This window comes from Hylobates moloch, unplaced genomic scaffold (genome assembly GCF_009828535.3).
Source record: "Hylobates moloch isolate HMO894 unplaced genomic scaffold, HMol_V3 SCAFFOLD_5, whole genome shotgun sequence".
Taxonomy (NCBI): Eukaryota; Metazoa; Chordata; class Mammalia; order Primates; family Hylobatidae; genus Hylobates; species Hylobates moloch.
In genome coordinates, this window is record NW_026652280.1 from 124,987,530 (window position 1) to 125,001,303 (window position 13,774).

A 13,774-nucleotide genomic window follows, 5' to 3' on the forward strand; every position below is an offset into this window, starting at 1 on the left:
AATTTCAGCATGTGGCAAATTGATGAAAATCACAGGCCCAGTTACAGTCAAGACATCTGGAACCCGATTTGGTGCTTGGATGACAGATCCTTTAGCATCTGAGAAAAACAACAGAGTATGTTTCTCCCACAAACACCTTTGCTTAGAATTAAGTTCTGCTTACACTTTTTCTCTTCTGGACTATTCATTTTCCTCAGGGATATTTGTTTGTACTTGAGAACTGTTACATAATTTGCAAATATTTTCTGTTTGATAATATTTACATATCTAAGAAAGAATGACAAATCTATTTTAGTAAAATGTTCTATCTTCTAATTCATCAGTTTAGCAAATCTAATTTTTATTGATTTTAGTCATGTTTTATGCTTGAAAAGGGCTAACTTCCTGTATACTCTTTCTAAAATATGTTTAGTATGAAAACATAGCACTAAATAAGTGAAAAACTCAAGGGCAAACTTCCCTGCATACTCTTTCTAAACTATGTTCCTTAGTATGAAAAAATAGGACTAAATAAGTGAAAAACTCAAGGGCAAAACCAATTTACTAAATAAGCTTAAATATCCCTGGAGTCTAGAAGTAATTTTAAAAGAAATAGCGCTGAAACTTCTGGGGGGTATTTTCATAAGTTGACAATGCCTGTGCTATGTAAATCAATATACTAGAAACTTGCCATAGCTCTATTTATGTCCTATTACAGGACTCAGTAAAAATTAAGATTCTCTAGGGTTACTTCTAAATGAGGTTAGTTATTAAGTTAGTAAAATTGTTTCTTTAAAATGTAGTTGTACTTACAGGCTAGCCCAATAAACAAGTGTTTCTAGAAGATTCCATGGTACTTATTTCAATTGAGTATGAAAAACTAGACTATACATTTTTTTTTCAGTGCAAGAGATAGAATAAATGTAATTTGCTGAAGGTTATATTTGTTGTAGTTTTCACTGATGGCATTATTTACCAGGTGTTGTAATTTGCATTGACGTATGTTTGGTTCACTCAGTGATATGTACCAAATGGTCAGGAATTTAAAAAACAAAGAAAGAAAAAGCAAAAAAGCAAACTAATGTCAAGGTAGTAAATTCAGTTATTTCTTTTCCACATAGGCAGATCATAGCAATATTTTTACAAAAGCCTGAAATACATTGCAGCAGGTCAGCAGTAAGACAGTGTGGCTTCCAGAGCCTGAGAATTATAATAATAATAAGTGCTGACTCTCACTGTCTTTCTTTTGGAATTATGAGAAAAGTACAGAATTTAGTCACTCCATTTATTTTTTTCCTTCTTCTCAGGTCTGGTACATGGACAGTTATACTAACAATAAAATTGTTCGTGAATACAAATCAATTGCAGACTTTGTCAGTGGGGCTGAATCAAGGACATACAACCTTCCTTTCAAGTGGGCAGGAACTAACCATGTTGTCTACAATGGCTCACTCTATTTTAACAAGTATCAGAGTAATATCATCATCAAATATAGCTTTGATATGGGGAGAGTGCTTGCCCAACGAAGCCTGGAGTATGCTGGTTTTCATAATGTTTACCCCTACACATGGGGTGGATTCTCTGACATCGACCTAATGGCTGATGAAATCGGGCTGTGGGCTGTGTATGCAACTAACCAGAATGCAGGCAATATTGTCATCAGCCAACTTAACCAAGATACCTTGGAGGTGATGAAGAGCTGGAGCACTGGATACCCCAAGAGAAGTGCAGGGGAATCTTTCATGATCTGTGGGACACTGTATGTCACCAACTCCCACTTAACTGGAGCCAAGGTGTATTATTCCTATTCCACCAAAACCTCCACATATGAGTACACAGACATTCCCTTCCATAACCAATACTTTCACATATCCATGCTTGACTACAATGCAAGAGATCGAGCTCTCTATGCCTGGAACAATGGCCACCAGGTCCTGTTCAATGTCACCCTTTTCCATATCATCAAGACAGAGGATGACACATAGGCAAATGTGATATGTTTTCATTGATCTAAACAGTGTAATTTGTGATAAACTCTATAGGACCCCCTCAGTTTTTTTCTTCACTATTATTTTTCACCATTTCTCCAAAGCAAAGCATTTTTATTGTAAAGTTGGTGTTTCAAAAAAATAGCTGAGCTTGTCTAACTTACCATGTTGGAAACACATCTTAACTTCTAAATTTACAAGGCCTATCATGTCCTTGTCATGAAAAGCACTAAAAAAAAAAAAAAAAAAGAGTTTAAGTGGCTAAAGTCATAGTTTTGCAAGAGATTAATGATCTGCCTTATATTAGAGTCAGAGACTAATGGTGGCTTAAATGCATGAATGTCTTTTTTTTAAAACTGTCATTTTTTACTGTCTTTTGCTCCATATCAGGAAATATTTTGGTAGGAATTAGGAGAACAAAAAGCACTTTTATCCCATTTATTTCTTTAAAAAATGTAAGGTTTTCATTTATATTGAAAAATAATATTAATCATTTTGCTGTTAACACAATTCTCTGATGCGGTGCTGTACAGTCATTTTTAAATCTCTTGCTAACATTTTATTGGCACTATGTATTTCTACCATTGTAACCACCATTGTGCTATTGTATCTCTTCACTTCTGTGAAAGTAATATTTTTTATAAAATACACTGAAATTTAATCTCAGTAATTGAGTCCATTTTCAAGTGTGGTCAAGAATAATCTTCTTGGCTTACCCCTTTACATAAGCATTATAAACTAAAATGAAAACCAAACCAGACACCTTACATAGAGTATTTTACCCCAAGTTTATTGGGCCACTGACGTTGAATGCAACAACTGATTTCGTACAACTGAGTTACTCTGTTCACTCCACTGAATGCAACCCATATAGTTTCTTGCACAAGGTGCATCTGGATTCCAAATATTGGATTTGAGTTGACTCTACTCATTTATTATACACTAAAGAAATTTTGTTCTTCATAGTTAAATGTACTAGCATTTAATTTATATTTTACATACAACTTGCAATAATGAAATTCCTTATGTCAGGACCCTGAAAATAAGCACATTTGAAAACTTGTAGAAAAAAAAATTTCTGTAATGTCCTTTAGATTTAGATTATGAGCCCTGAGGAGTTATTGGCAAGATTTGTGCAAAATAAAATATGGAGAGACTTGGGAGTTGTCTTCGTGGTTTCAAACGTGTAAATAACCAATTCAGAAAACAAAATGGAAAAACAACCCCTTGTTACCTTGATTCACTGTATGTGGAAAAATAATGTAACCAAAAGGGAAGAGCTTTAATAATACTTATGTTAATAACTCTATGAAACATATAATCTAACTATATATCAAACATTTCATTGAGTTTGGATATATTTTCCACATATTAAAAAAATAGTTCCCTAAGGCAGCTTTATGGAAACTAATATAGGTTGGTTTTACAATTTAAAAAGTATATTCTATAATAAATAATAAAACAAATTGTTTTAAATGTTTAGTTTCACACATACATAGTACCACGATTTTCTTTGAAAGATAAGGATGTAATGATTTAGATAAAGCATCATGTAAAGAAATCCTAATATTTAAGTGTAATTCATTTCAAATGTCACAAGTAAAGCATCATCCTCAAATATCTCACTGTCAAAATTGTAGAATTAAATAACCCAATCTTGAAACTGTCAAAGTTTAACAATGATTTCTTTTTTTGCCTACAAAAAGTTAACATGATTTAATGACTACTCTGGGTCCTTTTGCAATATTTTATTCTTTTTTTAACGAGTTTACATAAGCTCTGGTTTGCTACTGGGAGTTGGAAATTTAAGAGATTCACTTGTCATTGTACACACACCACAAAAATAACCAGTCTGTGTTCCATATATTGAGTTTGTATGAGGAAAGAAAGTCACTTTAATTTTAAAAATGAATGAATTTTTAAGTAGATAGCCTTTAATAGATATCTGGATCATCATTACTCGTTTGTTTAAAATGTTATATTGTACCACATACATTCAAAATTTGGCTGATCACAGCTTATTCATGAGGTATGAAACTTGCAAACCACTTTATTGTTTTCTAAGTAAGATTTTATCACCATTTCCAATTTATAGTGTATGTGCTGCTAGAGCAAGCACAGATATTATTATTGTCACTAGAAGTGGGGAAACATGAATTTTAAAATGTGATAATCATTAAACATTTACAGTTTAAAAGCATTTTTCTTAATTAATTATTATCAGTTTTATGCCTAAAATAAATAAGAACTACTCTATTCACTGTTTTTTTAATCTCCAACAAATAAATCTTATGAGGGAAATAATGAGTATTTTTCAATCACTCACATAATCAAAGCATTGGAGAAATCCAAGCTCAGAAAGTCTTAATCCTAACTGAAATATGTAACTGATACTTTCTGAATTAGCCAGATCATTAACAAGCTTTCATATCACTCAAATAATAATATGTTCATGGTCTGATTGTGTTTGTGTGTTATTTGTGGTGCTTGAATCACAATGCTTATTATTTGCACCTAAACTTACATCTACGAGTTCAGATAATGATAGTATTTCAGTATGTTTCCAATATGTAGAGATAAAAGAAAAAAGAATAGCAGATGTGTTATATAAATAGAATTATGATTAGTTAAGATTCATTACAAACTCAGAATCTCTGATTCGTGTCTCCATACTCATGGAGTCATTTCACCCTTGTAGTCAGTATTATTCTCTCTGATGAGATCTTATCTTCAGAAAATAATGTTAATTTCTTATTGTTTCTTCTTTTTAATAAGAAACAAGATTTTATATCTTAAAATAATTACCAAATTTAGGTGTATGAATTTTTCAACCAGTAAAATTATTTTAAAAATGTAACTATATAAAATTACGCTTATGTTCATTTCAAAATAAAACCAATAATTTCCCTATTAAGGTAAGTTTTACATGTAATAGTTCTTTAGTGTTATTCTCCTTAAAGAATAATTTACAAAAAAATTTAAAAACTTATCTGATCACTTTAGCCACTGCAGAGTATTTAAAAGTCAAGCTTTATAGAAATATAATACTTTGGAAAACAGAATCCAAAATGTCATCTTGTTGACTTGATAGAGTAGTTATGATTATATTCTTTGTTGTACTCTGTGTGATAAAGTTCTCATGACATGATCAAAGGATGGATGCTCATGTGAAGACGCAGAAAGAAGGAATCATCTATGAAGCAGAAAAAGGGCCCTCACCAGACACAGAATTTACTGGCACCTTGAGCTGGGACTTCCCAACCTCCAGAACTGTGCGAAATACATTTCTGTTGTTTATAAGCTTAAAAAAATGGACATCTAGAAACAAAGTGTACTTCACTTTCTCCATCATCAGATGATAAGTAGAACATGAGATGAGCTACTATGAAATAGTCTACCTAGTGTTCTAGGAAAAGAGCATGAATTATATGCAGACTCTATAGGATGAAACAAAGCCTTCATTACTTAATGTTTATAGCTTTAAACAGTTATTTATAGAAAGGCCCAGAGTCATAAATATTCAACTCAGCAAGCAGTATCCATACTGAAATCAAGATTATAGAATCATTTCTCATTCTAAAAGTTAACTAAACTCAGCATAAAACTATTAGCTAACAATTTGTCATCGCTAGTGGCTTCAGAGAAAGTCTGGGACTTAATAAAATCTGTTCTTTTGAATTGTTGGCCTTATACTAGAAAATAAAATAATGATAACATTAACTTATGGAAGAAAAAACAACTTCATGAAAATTTTTTCATTATTTTTCTAAGAAACGATGAATGCAAATCTGAAAATCTCTTGAATAAAGAATAGAAAACTATTTGCTCTAGCAGTCAGCCAATCAGAAAAAAAAAATGTTTCCCCCAACTGATTTTACCAAGCTGATTTATCTGACTTACATCTTAAAATTATGTTATGCAGTTTTTCTCTTTTGGTTGATCTATTGCATCAGGCATAGTGGAATTTTAATCCTGTTTGGAGCCTGCCTTGTCTCCAAAATGTCAAACTAGTTGGCATAAAACTTACTCCCTTTGAAGCTCAGTTTATCAAGTGCCCAACAGGTTTTACAGATATAAACTATTATTAAACATGACTTAAAATTGACATAAAAGAAAGGAATAAAGTATATTGCTAAGAGGATACAGTAACTTTTATATTTTATATCTAGGACAATCTTAAAAAATAATATAAATATAATTATTCCTAGTTAAAGATACAAAGCGATATGGTGAACATGGAAAAGTTCTTGGGAATATTTTAGTGCCCTGAGAAGTCTGCTAGTAAACCATACACATCTATGCAGTTCAGTGTCATGTTTTATCCCTATCAATGTTATACTATGCCCGGAAGAGTTGCAGCTGATTTTTATAAATGACTAATAGTCATTTATATTATTAGTGCCATAATATATACTCCCTACCACAATTTAGACTTGAAAACGTTGCATATAAATAGGCATTTTAAGAAAATTAATATTTTGTGACAAAAAATGTTTAAATGGAGCAAGAAATCAGCTGAATAAAAGAAACACTGACCATTTAAGTATGTTATAGAAGCTTATCATGCTACAGTAATATATTTCCAGCCGGCTGTTTGTCCATATCATTCTTGACTTAACATGAATTCATATATGTTACCAGTGGGTAGTTAGCCAACTTTACAACCAGATACTACTGCATTATGTATTCCCAGATGACATTCTAGACGCTAGGGTTATAGCCATCAACAGACAAATAAGGTGTTCATTTGCTTACATTCTAATGGGAACAGGCTGCAACAAAAAATTAATAAAAAGTAAGTTCTGGTTGTATTAATTGCTGTGAAAAAATAAAAAATACATATGATAAAGAGTGACTGCCTTTGCTAGGGGTAAGGTGGGATAAGAGATAACGTTTAGAGGAGATAGTCAAGGGAGGTCTCCCTTAGAAGAAGCCTGCCATGGTAAATTCATTCAAAGAATGAAACGTCATCACTTGTTCCATGTAAAATAATTTGTCCTCTTTATTTCTGTTCTTAGAAATCCATGGACCAAATATTCCCAACATTTCTCAGTTACAGGAGTTTTTTTGTTTTGTTTTGTTTTTGTTTTAACTTGAAATCCAAAAATACCCTTCTGGGAATGGCTGAACCCCCTGAAAATGTATGCTAAATTTATTATATAGATGTGGTTGTGTACTCTTTCTGGTAGAGGATTTCCAGTTTTCATCAGATTTCCAAAGAAATCCATATCCCAGAATACCACTACTATGTCAATTTAATCTAATTTAATCCCAAATTTATTAAATATTCTTGTAACAAGCACTGAATGGCTGTCATCTGTCTTGCAATCCTCAAGAATTTCAGCTTGATTCAGAAAGAAATCAACATCCTAGTATCAGTAATTTTTTGTGTTTTGTTTTCATAAGAACTCAAGACGAAGTTGTTCCCTGTAAAACCTCTGAGGAGATTATATAGATATATGACTGAATCCAGTTATTTTTCTGTGGCAGAGCCTTACAGGCACGTTCTTGTTAGATTCAGTGACCCAAGAGTCTCTATTATGAAGCCTGTCCTACATCTATTTGAGTCTGGAGAACATTGTCTTATGATGCTAATGCAGCCTTTTGGCAGCACCATTAGACTCTGACTGGAATTGAGCAGATGCAGTATGCTCCATCAAATTTAACTGCAAATTCCTCTTCTGAAATTAGCTACTGCAGCAACATATAAACAGCAAAGAGAAAGCTTTTAACACTTGCCATGGTTTAGAAACTATGGTAGTTGACGTGCACATAATCTACAGCTTCAGGATTTTTAAAAATATTTTTATTTAAAAAACTGCAATCATACACAGATAAAGTCATGCTGAGTACAGAATTGAGGCTGTTTCCATCAGTGATGTTTACTTTGACTTTTTCTCATAAAGGACTTGAGAAGACTTACCCACTAGCTTCCATTTCAATGTAAACCAAAAATAATAAAAATAAATATTTTCATTCTCTCTCTAGTATCTTTATTAAACTTCATTAGAAACTATTCTTGGAGGCCGGGCGCAGTGGCTCACGCCTGTAATCCCAGCACTTTGGGGGGCCGAGGCGGGCGGATCATGAGGTCAGGAGATCGAGACCATCCTGGCTAACACGGTGAAACCCCGTCTTTACTAAAAATACAAAAAATTAGCCGGGCGAGGTGGCGGGCGCCTGTAGTCCCAGCTACGCAGGAGGCTGAGGCAGTCATGTTGTGAACCCCGGGGGGCGGAGCCTGCAGTGAGCCCAGATTGCGCCACCGCACTCCAGCATGGGTGAAAGAGCGAGACTCCGTCTCAAAAAAAAAAAAAAAAGAAACTATTCTTGGAATATGAAGTATGCATAGAAAAAGAAGTTGAACAATTTCTTACATTATCAGATTTTTATGAAAAGATAAAATCTAATCATGTAAATAAATGCCTGTTCCAAGTATTTGTTCTCAGCAAGTATCTTCCAATTTTTTTTGTTCACTCAGTGATTTCAGCTCTCATTCAATCAATTTCCCGATCTCCATCTCTATGACCGGAATTTGATGCCCTGTTTCGAAATGATTCTTTTGTTTACTGACCTCTGTTACTTTTCCCGTATAACCAGTTTTACTTTTTCCTTTGGCCAAGGAGTACTGCCATCAGCTACGGCTTTATGAAATGTTTCCTGACGAAGTAAGCCATTATTTTCCAACTCAGATGAAAGAGTGAGGTATATACCCTCCCTCATAATTCACTTCAAGGTTAACCTCAAACTCTCTTTCATTAAATTTTGATTCATCTTTTAGAATTTAAGACATCATCTTATTTCATATAGAAACATATTATTTTGTGTTCCCTTTGTATTGATTTTGTACTATCAAATTATCACACCACATTGCAATGATTTGTTTCCTTCATGTTAGTGTGGACTCCTCAAGAGTGGGGTCAATGGAATCTTTGCCTTACATACCTGCCCCTGGCAAAGTGTCTGACAGAATAATACCAAAATAAGTGTTAGTAACCAAAGAAGTATGGGTGGTCAAGTAACCTCTTTACCATACATAAAAACACTAAAATATTTGTTTCATTCTGGGAACATCATGATAAATTAACTTTTCCAAATTTATTTTATTGGAAATTAATTTCTATATCTTACTAAGGTAAAATTCTAAACATAAGAAGTGTCAAGAAGGTAAAACTAGGCTTAATTTGCTCTCTTGGGTGAGTAGGCCCCTTCCTGATACAGTACATTTTATTCCAGGGAAAAGAAGCTTAAAAGGGCTCCCATAGTTATTTTTATTTTTCTCATTAATACCTGTTTTTAAAATTAAAAAAAAAATCATTTTAACTTTCACCCACTCAACATTTGATTCCCGACTTTCCGTTTTCTCCTGTAAGTAAAATCTTTTCGTAGAAATATGATTTGTCTTTGGCAGAACAGACAGAGTTTTATCAAAGGGACATGTACTACCAAGGTCAGGGAAAGATGAAGGAGTTACCCCCTCCTTCCTTAGCCCATGTTTTCAAGGGGTACACCAACAAGAAGCCTGATGTTCATTAATCAGTCCAGTTTCTAAGTAAAGGCACCTGGTAATGCCTTTTAAGTAACATCAGTGAAGAACACTTCTTTATATAATGTAAGGAATTCTTCCAGAAGGCAGAATATTTGTTCTAAAGTTAAATATAATGATACGTCTCTGAGCAAGGTTTTTTTTCTGTAAATGAAAATATTGGGCATAGTTTTCAAAAGCTGCGCTTTCGAGCTTGAGGTTTTCTTCAGAGTCTACCATAAAAGGATAGATGAACTTAATTGAGACGATATAATAAATTACAAACTCTTTCATCAGCTCCAATACAGACAACCCTACTTTTATCTACTTTTAAAAATGTTTCGATGTTGGGTTTTTTTTTTTTTTTTTTTGGTCAGAAAACATTTTGTGATTAAAAAAAAATAGTATGAAAACCACTTAACCAGATGGTCTCCGAGCTTTCTTTCTGCTCTAACCTTCTACTAATCTGTGATTCTAAAAGATCAATAAAGACTGTGCGTGAACTGGAACTCATGGTTCTGTAGCTCAGATTGAAAGGGAAAATACCAGAGGGAAAGGAGAGATAAAAGTTTACTAATTCAGTTTCCAAAAGTTTTTAAGTAGTTTCTGGAGAGTTACCTACATTATGTTAAAACTAAGACAAACATTTCATATTGCTATTATTTGACTAAACTTACTACCTAACTAGGAATATTCTCTCCCACACCTCAGTTCAAAAGTCTGTGGCTCTTTCCTCATTACACTACTTTTAAGAACTCCTCCTCTCACTTTCTTCAACTATTACTGAATGACTTCCAAATTCATCTCACATCTGCAATTTTAGCATTTCAAGCTATCTAAATGATATCTGTATGCAAATGTTCAATGAATTTCAAGGTAATATCTCCATAAATGAACTAATCTCTCCCACACCATCTTCTTAGGGGATACAAATTCTAATCTCCTTAAAACAGTATACACAACCCTTCATCATCCTCAACAAATAAGAATTTAGGTTTCACTCCTCATCATTTTCTCCCTGCTGTCACTTCTACCTATAACACTGTCATAACTTCCTTAATTGGTTACTTCTTGCCCCTGTTTCAGAGATGATCTTAAATTTTTGTTCTTATAGGAAGCTTTTGTAACTATTCCCTTAGGGGTGTGATTTGCTTCTTTTTGTGTGCTGTCGTATTACCTTGTACTTATCTCTATCACAGCAATTGCACTACAAATAAATATATATTTACTTGTCCACTTCCCACCCTAGACTATGAATCTCCTGGAGTCAAGAACAACATTTATATTAACGTAGTGATCTCTGCTAAGTAGGTTCTATATGTTGCTAGCTTGACCAGCTAAACCATTATATTTGATCAATAATATCACTATTCTTCTGGACATATTTAACTCTTCCATCACCTTCATTCCCTATGTCCAAATTCTTACTAACATACACAAATCTGTTATTTCTTCTTCCAAAAGACTTTCTCCTCAATCTTACTGACTCACACCAGCATTACAAGTGACACAAGGTCTCACCATCTTCTATCTGGAAAATATACTACAACACGCTGCTGGCAGATATTTCTTCTACTCTCTGTCCACACAAAATGTAACCTGCATTATTCCATCAGGTTCATATTCATAAAACATTTTAACACACCTTTGCTCATCAACAAAGCGCTTTCTGTTTCCCAATACATCAATTTCAAGTTGTATTGGCAGAATCTGCCAGACATTTAGAACTTAATTTTCATTATTCTCCAAAATACTCATCCAGTCATTCAGTCTCTATCCTTGTCCACAAATGCACCATACAGACTTCTTTCTTCTAAGCTTATCTAATACCCACATTCTGAATGTCATCTTTCCTCTCTTGTCGAAATCTTCACTTATTCTTCCTGGACCAATGTAACGCCTACTCAGGCCAAATAATTCTGTATATAGCATCAACATTAAAAATAAAGGTAAAACAAGAGTCACACAAATTCACAAGAAACTATGTGTTTTTTGTTTCTGCAGGAGTATACAGTGATATTGGTGAAATGATTTTTAGGAAAGAGCAAGTTCACATATCTATTATACAAACAAACAAAATCTTGCCCTTGACATTACAGCACAATTAATTACATTCCCAAATATATGTGAGCTGTTTGTCAGACCAAATTCTGTCAGAAGCTGACTAATGGTGCTATAAAATCTGCTCAAATAAACCTTGTTTTTGAACCAGGATTTCACCACAGCAACTCATATTAGGTGCATTACTCTGGAGGAATGATTCAATTTCTAGTGGTCCTAAGAAATAGAAGCAAAGCCTCCTCTAATGAATCTCCAAAGGGAATTGGAGTATTTATTATTATATAAATATGTTTGTACTAGACTGAAATTCCTCCTTGAGTCTTTATCCTGTCTGGGACTTTCTTTAGGCTGATTTTGAGGCTTCTTAAGTCAAGTGAAATCTTCTTGACACCTTAATGTTTAACTTTCACCAAAACCAGGGAGATCCCCAAAATCAGTTTAGATCATAAATGAATAATAAAGAAAAGATAAAGGCAATGTAAGAAGATAAAATCAAGCTTTCAGTAAGAATTAAAAAAAGAAGTTTAAGTTATATACAAGTTGATTGAGTTGAAACAATTCATTCCTTCATTCAGTAAATATCTATGGTGTGTTCAAAAAATACCAAGTGTAACTACTAAATAAATTAGATGCTGGTTACTGTGGACACAGAAACTAATTAAAGGCAAACTGATAGGATTCTTTTATGAACTTTGCAGTCCACAGTGCTTGAGGAATTTCATAAGAGCCATTGATGACCGAGGAGAACATCTCTGTTTCTCACCGTGTGCTCTGTAGGCTTATTTTCTCTAGTGGTTCCTTTGTTAAATGCTGCAAGACTCAGTTTCATATTTTTGAAGCTGCTTGTTTTCTCTAATTTTCATACACTGCCAAACAGCAAGTAAATTATGACAGAGACTATCGCTGTGTTACTCATGTTTTTTAGTTGCAGTGCCCAGATTAGTGCCTGGAATATAGAGGTTTCCCAATGAATGTTGAAAAAACGAACGAACAAATGAAAGAATGAAGCAATCAATTGTTTAAAAAAAAAAAAAAAATTATCTCAAAGTCAGAATTCCAGCGTGTATATCTCAACATCTGATATTGTTGAGTTGTCCATTTCTCTATTCATTTTTTAATTGCTTTGAATTTTTTGTGTTCATATACATAATAGGATTAAATACATGTTTGCCTAAACACAGTTATTAGATAGCAGGTTAAAAGAAATCTCAAATCTGGAGTCTGCAATAACACCAGCCAAATGCCTCAGTTATTTTTACCTGTAACGTGGTAACAGTGGAACAATATGATTAAGACTTTGTACAACTATTGTTACTACTACTCCACCACGACTCATACCAATAATAATACTAAACTAACAGTAGGGAATATTTGCACTTCTGCAGTCAGCTTAATTTTTTTTAAATCATATTGAAACAGAGATGAGTATTTCGGAATGCAGGGTTAATTTTTTACCTCTTCTCTTAATCGTATATGTGGAACCATAACCAAAGAATGAACCATTGAGAGAGAAATTTTCTTCCCCTCTAATAATAACTGAGATAAATCTTCTGTTATTTTTTTTCCTCATCAGAATTTTACTGTTCCACTTTTATAGCTAGGCCGTTTAGCCCTTCTGTTCTTATAGCTTGCAGGCAATTGGAAACTCCTTATTTTTCCCTAAGAGAGGTAGAGATCCATAGTATAAAGTCAGCATTTTCTTAAAAATCATCAACATCTGTTGCAGTCATAAATATCTTGCCTTTTGAGGCTCCCCAGAACATCCTGCAGACAGAACTTTGCCCACACTTACTGCTTCAGCCAGAAAAATAAAATAAATGCTTTGCAAGACTGATGTAATGGTCTAAGGAAACAGAATACAGTTGAGTAAAGAAAGCATAAAGTCTGCAGTGCTGCATATGACATAGGAATGGAATCCGATTAAATTAGATGTATTGGGCCATTTGCCCATGTTCCCATTTCTATTTTCCCCAAATGCCACAGAAGTGTCATAGTATAAAAAGATGATAAGAAAAGTTAAGTCCACCAGGTCGTCTCCTACATCTGAAAACCATGTTTTCACTTTATTGACTTCCAAAATTCTTAAATCAAACCACATAGTCTTCAGATCATGTTGATGTTGTACATTTTATTTTCTATAACTTAGACACCCAGAAAGACAGGAGTTGTAAAGTCTCATTCAGCAACTTTCAGATAGTCAAGGGGCCAGACTGCAGACTTT

General features: G+C 33.5%; 1 protein-coding gene across 4 annotated transcripts in view; it reads left to right on the forward strand.

Moving 5' to 3' along the window:
* Positions 1-8,193, forward strand: part of OLFM3 (olfactomedin 3) — a 208,574-nt gene extending 200,381 nt beyond the window's left edge. For all 4 annotated transcript variants that reach the window (XM_032155227.2, XM_058439527.1, XM_058439528.1 and 1 more), the window contains 2 exons: positions 9-115; positions 1,287-8,193. In XM_032155227.2, coding sequence (XP_032011118.1) covers positions 9-115; positions 1,287-1,964 — 785 coding nt within the window. In that variant the 3' untranslated portion in view covers positions 1,965-8,193. The remainder of the gene's footprint in view (positions 1-8; positions 116-1,286) is intronic.
* Positions 8,194-13,774: the final 5,581 nt, after the last annotated feature.